This window comes from Periplaneta americana, chromosome 9 (assembly GCF_040183065.1).
Source record: "Periplaneta americana isolate PAMFEO1 chromosome 9, P.americana_PAMFEO1_priV1, whole genome shotgun sequence".
NCBI lineage: Eukaryota > Metazoa > Arthropoda > Insecta > Blattodea > Blattidae > Periplaneta > Periplaneta americana.
The window spans coordinates 127,281,442-127,297,186 of NC_091125.1; the positions used below are offsets into that span (position 1 = coordinate 127,281,442).

General features: G+C 34.3%; 1 protein-coding gene across 2 annotated transcripts; it reads left to right on the forward strand.

Annotated features, from left to right (window-relative positions):
- Positions 1 to 1,250: 1,250 nt before the first annotated feature.
- Positions 1,251 to 13,653, forward strand: LOC138706477 (uncharacterized). Of its 2 annotated transcripts, XR_011334016.1 has the most exons (5): positions 1,309 to 1,405; positions 4,491 to 4,670; positions 6,567 to 7,017; positions 10,470 to 10,521; positions 12,483 to 13,653. XR_011334016.1 is itself a non-coding variant. In XM_069835810.1 (4 exons), exons 1-4 carry the CDS (start codon positions 1,325 to 1,327, stop codon positions 12,535 to 12,537), a joined length of 639 nt encoding a protein of 212 aa, XP_069691911.1. In that variant the 5' UTR covers positions 1,251 to 1,324; the 3' UTR covers positions 12,538 to 13,653. The 2 variants fall into 2 exon arrangements, 1 of the variants encoding a protein (XP_069691911.1); XM_069835810.1 differs by lacking the exon at positions 4,491 to 4,670 and having other exon boundaries at positions 1,251 to 1,405.
- Positions 13,654 to 15,745: the final 2,092 nt, after the last annotated feature.

Here is a 15,745-nt window from a genome sequence, read left to right on the forward strand (position 1 = left end):
TCTCCGGGACCGGGATTTGAACCCGGGTTTTCAGCTCTACGTGCTGACGCTCTATCCACTAAGCCACACTGGATTCCCATTCCGATGTTGGATCGAATCCTCTCAGTTTATGTTCCACCTCTTGGCTTCCCTCTAGTGGCCTACCCTCATTCATTGCGTCATAAATGTATGACAGTGGCACGATGTTCACACATGTGCAGAGGTGCACTCGTTAAGAGTGACTAAATGGCCGGGATCCGACGGAATAAACGCGGTCTTAAATACATATGCGAAAATAATCAGTTTGTGATTTAAGACGGCGCTTATTTCGTCGGATCCCGGCCAATTGGTCACTCTTAACGAGTGCACCTCTGCACATGTGTGGACATTATGCCACTGCCAACGTTTATGACGCAGTTTATGAGGGTAGGCCACTAGAGGGAAAACAGGAGGTGGAACGTAAACTGAGAGGATTCGATCCAACATCGGGATGGGAATCCGGTGTGGCTTAGTGGATAGAGCGTCAGCACGTAGAGCTGAAAATCCGGGTTCAAATCCCGGTGCCGGAGAGAATTTTTCTCTGTTCCACTCATCTTTCATCACTATTTATTAAAACAAGGAACATGATTTCTTAAGTCTCAATTTCCCTATACTCTCCCTTTAAAAAGGTAAAGGTATCCCCGTAACATGCCATGAAGGCACTTGGGGGGCATGGAGGTAGAGCACCATGCTTTCCATGACCGCGGCACTAGAATGAGGTGGTGTGGTCGGCACCACGCTCTGACCGCCTTTTACCCCCGGGAAGGACCCGGTACTCAATTTTATAGGAAGCTGAGTGAACCTCGGGACCGTTCTGAAAGTTTGGCAACGAGAAAAAATCCTGTCACCACCTGGGATCGAACCCCGGACCTTCCAGTCCGTAGCCAGCTGCTCTACCAACCCGGCCGCCCCATACTCTCCCTTTATCTAATGAAAATATTGCACAATGTTTGTCTGTCACTAAGAAGGAATCTATGCAAACTACAATAAATTTCAGTAAGTTCAGTCACCTCTTTAATTCTTGCGAAGAGAAGACATATTTTAGGATATCGCATCTTCTTGTAATTATCAGTTGATAAAAACTGTCCGAGAAACGACTACTGGATTCTGTGAAGTGAGTACATTTTACGGCGTGTTGACAAGTGTGCATTTTATTTTTTTTTAATATCAGCGATGTTGTTTTCCCCATGGCCTGCATTAGCATTCAAAGTAATCCTTGAACTTCTTCGATGAATTTATTCCAGTCAAACGCCAATGGAGACGGTTGTTAAAGCGATCCACTTTCCTCATTACGTAACGCTTTGAAATGAAATATATACACACTGGACCTTCACAGAATACTCATTTTAGTGGCATTGAGACACGAGTAGAGAGAAGACATATTAAGGCAAGTATAGTGACACTGTAATAATGTATTATCTCACGTGTGCAATTGTTCTGTGTTATTCATAAAGTGTATCATGTCTCAGATTTTTACAACGATTACAATAGATTACAGATAGAGTGAACGGATAGGAACGAATTTTAACTCCTCATAACTCAGACCGGATTTCAATTTTAATACGAAACAAATTATCGTAATTACCATTATCATTAGTCAAGAATATTATTAGGCTTCATAATCATTGATGGTATAATCTCGGAGTAACGTCTGGTATATTTAGCTTATTGCCATTTCATTCTGGGCAAGATAATTTACGTGTTGTTAAACTATGATCAGAAAACCTGAGTTTATTTATTTTTCGAAGATTGGATGCAAAAAATTATTCCTCTCGTGAATCCGTTGTTATCGAAAGAAATTAAATCCTTCATAACAGTCAAAATGGATATCAAGATAATTTCTCAAATCGCAAATGAAAAAAGTATTTAAACATACTTTATATATTTCTGTGTAAATTTGTATGTATATATTTATGTATAGATTTATACACGAAATCACATTCTGTTCCAACATTAGCTATACTAACGGTGCAAGGTAATTATTTTGCGATTAATTTTAACTAGTGTACGTACAGCAGTAGCAAAAAAACCGGACCGACCCTTGTAGCTGATTTCAGAGCCCTGTTCACTCAGAGCACGATAAACTGGTAACTAAGACTTTCGTGGTTCGAATCCTGCCTGGGAAGGAAACATTTTTTTGTCCCTTATTCAAATTTATTCCCAATACTTTTCGATTGCAGCGATATTTTACTACTTAATTAACTTATTATTCCCAGAACATTAATTTTACCAGCAATCGAAAAGTATTGGGAATAAATTTGAATAAGGAACAAAAAAATGTTTCCTTCCCAGGCAGGATTCGAACCACGAAAGTCTTAGTTACCAGTCTATCGTGCTCTGGAGTGAACAAGGCTCTGAAATCAGCTACAAGGGTCGGTCCGGTTTTTTTTTTGCCACTACTGTACATATTTAAATATAATATAGAGAGTGGAAGGGAACTATATAATATACATAGTGGAAGGGAACTTATTACATTAATTCACAGAGGTAATAGATCAAGTCAAAGGGAACAAGTTTTGCCAAATAAGTTTTTTATAAGTCAAATAGTAATGAGAATACGAAATTTAACATGTTTCAACGCTGCAACGCTCCTTGAGGTCACTGTTTCAGAGTAGGTGTGAAAGTAACAACTGCACTCATCCACTCCGCAAGACTTGCAAGAGGAAAATGCAAACAAAAACGTCTCATCAGATATTTTTCGATCAAATTACTGTACAGTCGTAACACTTTACACTTTACTTAACATTACTGTGGACTTAATTTTTTCTAAATTAATTCATTTTTAATTTTCTTCAGAGATTATAACTTAAATGGAGATTGGTTTACGAAATGTGCATTCGTAATAATGGTATTTTGAAATTACATCAAATGTAAAGGAATCTTTAATGGAAATAGCTTTGATTTATAAGAATGTACATTTCTACTATTTTATTATCACGTAAAAATAAAAAAAAAAATCAACAGATACTGTGAATAAAACTTAAAACTTTTCCAGTTAAAACGTTTTAACTAAGAAAGTTTTAAGTGTGAACATAAGAAACAATAGGATACTTTCAATGTTAAATAAGTTTCATGATATTAAATTTAAAGTTGAAGAGGTTATAGCGTAATAAAGAATATTCAAGTAAAAAACCAAACAATTTGCGTAATTAATTCATTCAAAACTTCATGTTTTCATATACAGTAATTTGATCGAAACGTATCTGATGAGGCGTTTTTGTTTACATTCTCCTCTCGCAAGTCTTGCGGTGTGGATAATGCAGTTACACTCACCCCCACTGCGGAGCAATGACCTCAAGGAGCGTTGCAACACGTTACATTGCGTATTCTCAAAACTATTGGACGTATCAAAAAACTTATTTGACAAAACATGTTCGCATTGACTTCATCTATTACCATTGTGAATAATGTGATAGGTTCCCTTGTACCCTGTATAATGTATTTCTATTTCGTAACTGAAAGTACAGTTAGCTACATTACAAGTTTATATATAAAAAATGATTTTTTCATGATCGTGTTTTTTTTTTTTTTTTTGTACTGCATAATATAGTTATTCGCTCGTTTTCATACTCTCTCTCGCTAACATAATATTAATACTCGATCACAACGCGATAACACGCTAGAAATTCCACTTCACACATCATCTCTGTATTCCTCATCTTTCACTGTTGCTACCTCTCGTCACTGGAATTCTCTGCCGTCTCAAGTCAAGGGCTGCCGAACAGTGAAATCTTTCAAATCCAAGTTAGAAAATTATCTTATGACGAGTTGCCAAACTAACTTACTATTATGACAAGTGTTGTATTGCATGTTTCCACGTATTCACATTTTTTTATGTTCTAGTGATGTTTAACTCATTTTATATTTTTGGTTTCATATTTTCCGATAATGGTATATCTATAATGTGATAAGTTGAGCTATATATAATCATAATTTTCCTTACTGTGTGTACCTAAAAATATTGTATTCGTTTATGCTTTGTACCGCACTATTTTATTACTACTATTAGTATTATTATTATTATTATTATTATTATTATTATTACTATTCTTAGTTATTATTATTATATCAATAATTGTCTTATTTTTTATACTTTGTATGTCTCATTTATTTTGACCCGCTGTTCACATTTTATTACGCTTTTTCCTTTCTTACTATATGTTATATATTATGTTTGATTTCTACTTACTAGTTGTTTATATTTTATTATTATTATTATCTTATTCAGTTTGTGTGTAAAGTTGTAGTGTACTTTGTAAGTTTGTCGTGTTTTTGTAACTCAGTTTTACTCCTGGTTGAGTGTTAGAGAAGGCCGTATGGCCTTAACTCTGCCAGATTAAATGAATCATTATTATTATTATTATTATTATTATTATTATTATTATTATTATTATTATTATTATTATTATTATTATAAATTGCAAAATCGTATTTTTTAATAAATAAATGTTAATTTCTTTATTCAATTCTAGATTATTCTGGTTTTGCTACATAAAACTTGCGCAATACAAGAAAACATAAATTATTCTTGATAACAGGGTAATTGGTTTGAACTTATGAACTTACTCCAGTTTCTTGAGATAAACTCAGGAAAGGGAGAAGTCAATACAAATACATGAATTCTTCAAGACGATGTTTGTGTTTGTATACATGTAAGTCTGACACTTTTATCAATAAGTGCATCTGGGTAACAGTCAGCATGTCAATTATTATAACCAACGTTAACGAAGAGAATGTTGAACTATACAGTACATTCCTGTTCCACATTAGTGCAAATCTTTCCGTTCCCTCAGCTCTTTGACTGTTTCATCGTTCGCTATATCTATAATCACGTACAGCAATGTACTATATTTGATCATAGCCCATCTATAAATCAATTGAATTGATATCTTTCCTTATCACCTACGTGTTCTAAACCCTCAACTTTATTGGTATGTCGAAATTGCTTTGATGGTCTAGGATTCTAGAGTATAAAGGCCCATTCACAATGAAAATTAAACATAACCGTAATATAAACACAGAAGTTTGCGTCCAGGCTACCAAATGGGATCATTCACAATGATTCATATAAGCATTGACATAAACATTACCGTAAGACGTTAACATGAAAGTTTGCAAACTGCAAACTTTCATGCTTATGCTTACGTGATTTGCAAACAGAACACAATCGTGGAGCGCTGAAGTATAGGACAGAATATGAGGAAATGGCGTCGTTGTTATGTTTCCATGGTTACCAAGTATGTTTGCTGTTATGTTTATGTTCCCATCGTGAATGATCTTGATTTTACCGTAACGTTTATATTCTTAAGTTAACGCTTACGTTATGTTTAATTTTCATTGTGAATGAGCCTTAAATCATAAAATCAGAGCCATTGGTGTAGCTCAGAAGGTAGCGCGTTTACCTGTTGATCAGGAGTTGCGCTCGAGCAAGGGTTTCATTCAAGACGGGTGTAGTTCCTGGGTAGCTCAATCGGTAGAGCATTTGTGCGCTAAGCGAATGGCCCGGTGATCTATACCCATCCACGGAACATTTTTTTCCCTTGAAATTATTCAAGTCTGCTCCACAGGAAGCCATGCCTGAAAGTCAGATTTGCATAAAACTCCTGCTTACAGTAGTAATATACAGAGAAGTGACTGTGATATTACGACACAGAGCATTCAGTTAAAATCAACTGTGTAATAAATATCAATATCTTTAAGTTGAGACCCCACTAAATATCATTAAAATTAAAAAAATATATATATTGACTATTTCACTTCTTTAGAATGTATATTTTCTTATTTCAAATAAGCTTACATTTAGTTCAATTCTGAATATAAATATGATTATTTTTTTAATTAAGGCTGTAAGGGGGTGTGGCATTTAAAGAGCTGTAAAAATTATTTTTTCATCAAAGAATTCTTTTTACAAATGTTTGGTTATAAATCTAGTAACTTTTTCTTCTAAACTTGGCTCCCTGAAGTTACTAGATGAATGTAGCGAAGGAGAATTTTAATATTACATAAATATTCATTTTACTTTCAAAATCATTTTTCCGTAAGTTTATTTTTCTTGATGCAATAACAATTTTTATGCCAAATATATTAATCACTCTGCATTAAATTTTTACTGAAAATATTTCTGAGGTATGTTTCTATGCATTTATTTTGTGAGAAATGCTGCTTGTTTAGTTTATTAATATTTTTAAGAACAATAACATTTTTCAAATTCCATCATATATTTTTTTTTTCAAAATGAATAAATTAGATATTTCATAAAATGAATGCATAAAAATATTGCTCTATGTCTTGTGAATGTAACCGAATAACGGACCTTAAAAATTGAGACAATCTACTAAAATATGAGTTTCAAATAATTTTAAAATGAATAGAAAAGTAAATAAATGAAAGACCCAAAACATTTGGAAGTTCAAAATTTTGACTTCGTCAGTAATTTACACAGTAAATATTCTTTCAAAATTTGGTTGAAAAAATGATTAGGAAAAATGTTGTCATTTTTAGTATAGTGTCCCCTTTAGTTATTTTAACAATCGTATACTTTGTTACAGATGAGAATGATACGAAGAATAAAAAATACAATATTAAACACGTTTAGCGCCAAAGACAAAGAACAAACAAACCAGAAACCAACGGATTACGTCATCTCCAACGACAAGAAACAAAAATTTGTAAACAGCGTGCTGGAGGTAACTCAACAAATCAGTCGTATATCTGCAAATCAATCGCATCCAACACTCCAGGAACATGAATTTTCTAATACACCTTTATCAGCCAATATTTCTGATGATATGATTTATGCATTTGAAACACTGGAAGACATTCCTCAATCGTTTGAATCGACGCAACATGAGAATTGTGTGTGCAATTTAATATCAGGTTTGCAATGTAGTGACTTACCGAGTAAAGAGGAGGAAACGTTACAAACATCTTCGAACTGTACGACGTCTAACACAGAAGAAGGACATGCTACAAATTCTGAAGACGAAGAGGACGAACAAGGTATCATCATCTTCTTCTTTTTCTTATTCTTTTTATTTTCTTCTTTTCCAGTCTTAGACCTGTTGTTCTGATAAAGACTGCCGCCAACTTCTGACATAGAACAACGTCTTTTTCCTCACGAGGTATTGTGGAGGATAACTTGGGAATAGACCATCACATAAAAATGCAACTCTCTGCCTTCTCCTTGTATTCCCTTCGTTCTCCCTGTCTTACCCTTGTTCTCCCTGTTTTCCCCTCGTTCTTCCTGTCTTCCCATTTCCCCTTGTTCTTATCGTCTTATCTCGTTGTCCCCATTTGTCCTCTCTTTCCTTCGTTCTCTTCGTCTTCCCCTTGTTCTCTTCTGCTTCTTGTTCTCGTCTTCCCCTTGTTCTCCTTTTCTTCTCCTTTTTCTCTTTGCCTTACCTTCGTTCTCCTTATATTCCCCTTATTCATCTTGCATCCCAATTCTTATTCCCCTTGTCCTCCTTGTCTTCGCTTTGTTCTTCTTGTAGTTCTCTTCTTCTCATTGTCTTTCCGTTGTAACTTGTGTTCCCCTTTTTCTCCGCATATTCTTTTCTATTTTTTTGGTACTGTTCCAAGCTATCTTTTTCCTCTGTTAACAGATTTTCTTTACGTATCATGATCCTATCATTATCAATATGCAGTGACCCAAAAGGTAAAAAAGCGTGGCCCAAGTGTCAGGTACTAAATATCTGTTATCTATCTGTCTGTTTATCGAAAATGTGGGACCGAAACGGCCGCTAATCCACGTGCCAATTAGAGTAGCATATTTTATATTTCCTGATAAGACAGGGAATGCGAATATTTATGTTTAGCTCGTTCGGTCATTGGTCCAGGATTTGCTTGGTTTTATATTCTGGATACTTCTTTAATAGTGCTTCTGTTTTTGGACACCCCTAAATTAAATCCTTCAAGCTGTGAGAAGACTTTTGGTAAATTTTCAAAATTGTTCTTTAAAATCAGACTTTCCAATCACTGTTCTGAAATTAGTGATTTATAGTGACACCGTTTTCAAGAGAGCACACAGGTAGACAGAGACGTTAATCATACCGGTTCCTCCGCACGCGTACTTCGGTTGAGGGTTGCAATGTTTTCAGCGCGGTCGCTTGTAAACTGTGTGAATAAGTTTTTAATTTTGTATTGTGTATTTTCCTTGTTTTGTGAGTTTAGTATTTGATATATTATCTATATACCAATGTGACGTCCTTGAGATTGAGGAACTGAGAATAATAATGAACATTTTTATAAAATGTGTCATCATTTTTAATGGGACACTCAAAATATTCGTACGTACGAACCAATGAAATCTCCAATAGGAAGTGGAAAGATTCTTCATAATCATATTATTTAAATAGTTACAAAAATATATATTTATATTGATATTTCAAGGATGATGTGGGTAAGTATGAGAACCCACTAAAAAGAACCAGCACTGCTACAAGAGTATCGTTCTAAAGGTATTAAGAATTAACTTAGATAAGATTAAGACAACACGACAAAAAACAAATAAATAACAAAAATTTCCTAGAACCATCGACATAATATATCGTTATTTTATTCGAAGAACCGTGTGGGAATGTTACGTAAGCTGATGAGCTCCACCCTTGGATAACATTCTTGCGTCTCTGTACAGAAAAACAACAGTTTCTTATCAGAGAGCCACTCTAATAGAAATCCCATATTCAATGGAATTCAAACATAAAATTCATTAATGTCGACCAGCACAATGGAATCGATAAGAATTCAAATATGGCGTTCCTCATGTTTAAAACATGTAAATTATTGAGTATATTTAGACGAAATGAGGTAAGATACTCATGACTGAGTAAAATGCAACTCGTCGGATGGAACAGATAATTGAAGAGTCCACTGCAAGAATGATGGATGTCACTTTCTTGTCGAAAATGAACCAAGACTGTCAATGCATAGCTTAAGACATATGATATATTGATATATATTTCTTCACAGCACATCTTTACATGTAATGGTGTACCTCACATTTCTGTACCCGGTGCCACCATTAACATATTATTACAATAACACATTATTTGCAGTACACGTCTACACAAATACTCCCAATTCACTATGTACTTTTTTTGTTACTTGGTCAATCTCCCCTTAGTATTTCTTCTACATTTCCTTGGCTATTCTCTATTTGTTCATTAATCCTAATATATCTAATATTATACATTTCTTTCATGCCCCCCCTTTTCCTCAACTACTATTCACTAAAATATCAATTTCAATTTTTCTCTATAAATTATTATATTGAATTATTTGACCTATTTGTTTTTTGACCTTTTATTCACTTACTGTTCCAACGTTCAAATGTTAGTACTAATTTTACGCTGTCACTTGTTCACTTCTCCTAACCCTTTCTCACTATTTTCACTCATTCTTATTTGCGCTCACTTCCACTTTCTCACTATTCTGCTTACACCTAATCCATTGACACTATTCTCACTTCCTATAAATACTTATATTTTATTCTACACATGTGCTTATATACTTTCTCTCTTCCCTATACTTCTCGACCTTTTCCAGTTTCACTTTACTTGCACTTTTTGATCATATCCCCACTATTTTTTTACACATATCAAATATCTCTGCTAAATCCTCAACTGTCGCAAGTTCTGACATTTCTTTACTGTTCGTCCCTGCCTTAATTCTGTCTTTGTGCTTAAGACATATAGAATGTACATAGAGAGTTACATGGCATTAACATTGATAGTCATTGTCCAGTAATGATCGGAAAATCACAGTTAAGCTTTGAGAGCTAAGCATTTCAAACTTTCAATCGCTTCTCCTGCAAAATGTATTCCAAATGACATCCATCATTCTTGCAGTGGACTCTTCAATTGTGACGCCAATTTTTATACAGGGATGCGACAAGGAACGATGATTCTACATACAAGGGGGAGAAATGGTTGTCCACAAAAATACTCATTCCATGGTCTGTGACGAAAAAACCCAGATGACTTCAACGAAATTATTTTCTGGTCTGTAGAGTCGAGAAAGAACATTTTGCTCATTTACTAAAACTTGTTATAAATAAATTATTTAATTTGTAAATGTGAATTACGAATTTCCTTTTACTACGTTACCGTTCGTATCTTAATACTTTTTATCTTCTAACATAATCTGAGCTTAAACATAGTACACTCACATCATATTTCTTATAAATAAACCAACAGTGTTTAATTTCTGGAAGATACAGACATGTAAAAAGAATTAAGAATGAGATTTTTCTCGAATACATCCCGTTCACTATGCTGTGAACTTGTCACCCATTGAGAATTACTTTAGTATTTACGTAAAATGTGATACTGCTGGTCCTTACTTCATATAATAGCTTAGGATTAGGCATGGCCTGATTGTGACACTTTAATAAATGAAATGATAGTATATAATATATTTTACATAGTCCATAATATAATTTTATTTTGTTTCAGATTATTTCTCGTGCACCCCCGGTAAAGAAGAAGTAATCTTTAAACCACCTACGTACGTATGGGTCCATTTACTTCTTAATAAATCGTTTTATTTATTTATCTGTGCTTTATTTATTCCATCAACCTATATTTTAAATTTGGTTTCTTGTGCACTACTGTATGTAATGTATACTCGATTTAAAATTTTAACCGAAATACTGAGTTCTATTGTCATATACTGGAGAGAAATAAATTAAAATGTAATTCTATAGCAAATACCTCATTTCCTGTACTGTCAATAATTTTCCTTGTACAATAGATACAATTTACAAACTCTTTTCTTTCAAAATTATTTAAAGTTACTAGTACTTCATCGAAAAATGACTATCAAACTCAGAACTAACAAATGTACAACTACACCATTGACAACTACAACAATACAACAAAAAGACTACAACAACGACGACGACGACCAACAAGACTGCAACTACGACAACAACAATCATCAAGACTAGTTATACGACAAAAATCATCAAGACTATTATAACTAAAACCATCAAGACTGTTGCAACTACAACAATAACCATCCAAACTATTACAACTACAACAACCAACAAGACTACTACATATATGACAAAAACCATCAAGACTATTATAACTAAAACAATTATCAAGACTATTACAACTACGACAAAATCATCAAGACTATTATAACTAAAAACAACTATCAAGAATGCTACAACTACGACAAAAACCATCAAGACAATTACAACTACAACAGCCATCAAGACTACTACATATATGACAAAAACTAAAAGAACTATCAAAACTACTACAACTACGACAAAAAGCATCAAGTCTATTACAACTACAACTACCATCAAGACTACTACCACTACGACAAAAACCATCAAGAATATTACAACAGCAACAACTATCAAGACTACTACAACTGCACAAAAGTTCACCAAGACTAGAACTACGATAACCGTCAAGATTGCTATAGCTACGACGACAGTAATCGAGATTATTACAACTACACAAACTCATCAAGACTACTACAACTACAACAATAACTACCAAGACTGTTACAACTACAGCCATAAAGACTGCTACAACTACGACAACAACTACCAAGACTGTTACAACTACAGCCATAAAGACTGCTACAACTACGACAACAACTATCAAGACTACTACAACTACGATAAAAATCATCAAGACTACTATAACTACGGCAAAACCCATCAAGATTAGGCTACTACAGCTATACAAAAACCCATCAAGACAACAACTACACAAAAAAGCAACAAGACTACAAGAACTACGGCAACAACCATAGAGACTACAATTACGCAACCATCGAGACTACCACAACTACGACAACCATCGACATTATTAAAACTATGACAACAACCATCAAGACAATTAATAGTACGACAACCACTACCAAGACTAAAACTACGATAATCATTAAGAATAAAACTATGACAAGCACTGAAACTAAACTGCGACAACAAGCACCAAGAACACAACTACGGTACGACATCAAATATCAAGAGCACAACTATGACAATAAACATGAACACTACAACTGACGACAAACATCAAGATTACAACTAAGACAACGGTCAAGAACACAACTACAAAAACCACCAAGAATATAACTAACTTACGACAACCACAAAGGATAAAATACGACAAAACAAAACTGCAAAAATCAACAAAAGACTATAAATAGAGACGGGAAATATAACAAAGACAACATCGATTATAATGACGGCGATGATAACTGTATAAAGCAAATTGATTGTATTGGTGATGGTGTTGGATATCGTGCACCAATAAAATTAGTGAGCAGAATATATTTCACCCATTATTCTGAGTTATATACTTATCAAATAATTTGATTTAATGCTATATTATTTTGGATTTTCCCTGATACCAGTTAAGTTAATGGCTAATATTGCTTCATATAATTTAATGTTGTTCAGAAATTAGGTTAATAAATTAATTAGGGAATATTTGTTTCAGGATACCTAACTTAAATGGAATTGTACATCAAGGAAGTATGTCCAAGCTTCTGTGAGAAGACCTAATTCAACAACATCGGTTAACACATGCTTCACTGTGCCATAGAGTACACCAGTATATGACAATCATGCTGTCAGTAGGACCCGGCACCAAGACAGTACATCGCAAAAGCAAGTGACGCTCAGTCATAAGAAGATGAAGAGGGGTCTCGACTTAGTACATCGCTGTGAAAAAGATTCAGGATTACCAAGTTAATTGTCACAATGGCTACCATTCAGATAAAGCTGTTCAAATCATCGTTAAAATCAATTTCACTGTAATTTTGTCTGTACAAAAACTAATTTATATATATATATATATATTGTAGGTAAGATTCACTACCTCTGATTGAGGCTCTGGTTGATATGTACAAGTACAGCTGTTATCAGGCAGTATATCTTACTTGACGATGCTTGTCAGTGGAAGAACAATAATTTGTTTATATACATCATAAGTCTGATTAGATTAATATGCTACTAGTCAGATAGGTAGGAAATGAAGAGGGAAAGGAACTGGTCACCCTATCCCATTATCTCCTGAGTTAGCTTATGAGTGATATCTTATTGGTGTAACTTATGAGGTTCATACCTGTCTTCGGGCAGTTAACTAAACAACAACAATAAGATTCGCCTGAATGAAACAGCCTATTTTACTGAAGATAAGATACGTGTTTTGTACGAAATTAAAACAAAAGAAGTAAAGTCTGCACAATTGATAATAATAACAACAATAATCTACTGCTAAAGCAAAGGTAATTTACATATTTTTACATATAAAAATCACTCTAGCACCTCCAAAAAAAACATACTCGTGCTCATAGGAATATAGATTGAGAATGTAAATAGTCACACAAAGTCACATTCTCTTTATCTCCCCGTATGGTTGACTCATAGGGGAGGGAAAAGGCTAGACGTGTTTACATTCTCCAACAAACCATTGCATTAATTGTACATGCATACCAGTTAAATCATTACTGGCTTCCAAATATATACGACAAAAAGTATCTCTATGCTAATATAATAGCCTAGTACTTGTGTGTTTGTAAATACGCAATAGTAATTATATCAATTAAATTACTTGAGTGATAGAAATTAATTTTGTTCGCAATAAAGATTTATTATTAGTTTCACAAGTTGTATTAATACGAGTATAAAAAGTGTTCATAAAGTCCCAACAACTTTTAGGTCACTATGTTGCAGTTATTTGAAGTAGAGCGATGTAATATTTTGCAAAGTATTTTCGTCACTCTGTAAGTCTTCTTCTATGTTGCACGATTTAATTGAATTAAAAGGGCAACACAGAAGAATTATCTTCTTATAGTATGCAGAGTTTCGCCGTAAATATAAGACGAACCTCATTTCAAACAAACTATACTGAGATAGGTGAAGAACTTTGAAGGGACAGGTATGATAGATTGACTGACTGACTGACTGACTGACTGACTTACTTTGCGAAGGCTGAATACGGAATGGATCCTTGTACATAAGCCTTATATACGACGTGCGCCTTATAAGCGATGATTGTTAAAGTCTTACGGATGGCCGGATGACATTCGTGAATCCGAAGCTGACAGGCGGGCCATCTTTCCTGGTCTTGCAGGTAAGGTCCCATCATGCCTAGAGCCAGGGATCCCTAATCCTTATAACCTAGATCAGCATCGAAAATTCTTACTATCCCCAAATATCACCCAATCCTATTAATATTTTTACTATTACAGATGATAGATGAAATGAGGAAGAAGTGGAGATTAATACTTACTTACAAATAGCTTTTAAGGAACCCGCAGGTTCATTCACCCCCTCACATAACCTCGTCATCCGTCCCTATCCTGTGCAACATTAATCGAGTCTCCATCATCATACTCCACCTCCTCAAATCCATTTTAATACAGTATTATCCCCCCCACCTACGTCTCGCCCTACCCAAAGGTCTTTTTCCCTCCGGCCTCCCAACTAACACTCTATATGCATTTCTGGATTCACCCATACGTGCTATATGACTTGCCCATCTCAAATGTTTGGATTTAATGTTTCTAATTATGTCAGGTGGAGTATAAAATGCGTGCAGTCCTGTGTTGTATAACTTTCTCCATTCTCCTGTAACTTCATCCCTCTCAACCCCAAATATTTTCCTAAGCACCTTATTCTCAAACACTCTTAACATCTGTTCCTCTCTCAAAGTGAGAAGCTACGTTTCACAACCATAGAGAACAATCGTTAATGTCTTATAAATTCTAACTTTCAGCTTTATTCAGAGCAGACTGGATCACAAAAGTTTCTCAACCGAATAAAAACAGGCATTTCCCTATATATTCTGTGTTTAACTTCCTTCCGAGTGTTATTTATATTTGTTACTGTTGCTCCAAGATATTTAAATTATTTCACCTGTTCAAAGGATAAATTTCCAATTTTTATATTTCCATTGAATACTATGTTCAGGTCACGATACATAAACATATACTTTGTTTTTTCGAGGTTTACTTTCAAACTTATCTCTTTACTTGTTTCTAGTAAAATTCCCGTGTTTTCGCTAATAGTTTGTGGATTTTCTCCTAACATATTCACGTCATCTGCATAAACAAACAGTTGATGTAACCCGTTCAATTTCGAACCCTGTCCGTTTTCATTAATCCAGACGTTTGAGATAGGGAATGTAGCATCTATAGGTGAGTTTAGAAAATTTATATAGGGAGTTACTGGGAAGATCTAAGGGAAAAATACCTCTGGGGAGGCCAAGGCGTAGATGGGAGGATAATATTAAAATAGATTTGAGGGAGGTGGGATATAATGGTAGGAACTGGATTAATCTTACTCAGAATATGGACCAATGGCTGACTTGTGTGAAGGTGGCAATGAACCTCCGAGTTGCTTAAAAGCCATTTATAAGTAAGTGAGTTAGTAAAGTACTTCTATGAAGATCATTTACTATACATTTTCTCCCTCGTTGCAGAAAGAAAGAATGTTTATAGTCCTGGAAGTAACATGTCCGAATTAATTTTATGATTTAAGTATGTAATTAATTTTGCAAGAATTAGAAAATGTGTACGCTGTACTCAAATTTAAATATTTATATTTCCAAAAATCGATATTTAAATGTGACAAAAATTAAATACACTTATATTAACCGAGGCCTACTTACAATTCGATCATTTACAAACTAAAAGTAGAGCTGTGAAATCAGACCACTTAATAAGTTCATCTTAACTATATTCTTTTGTGGGCATT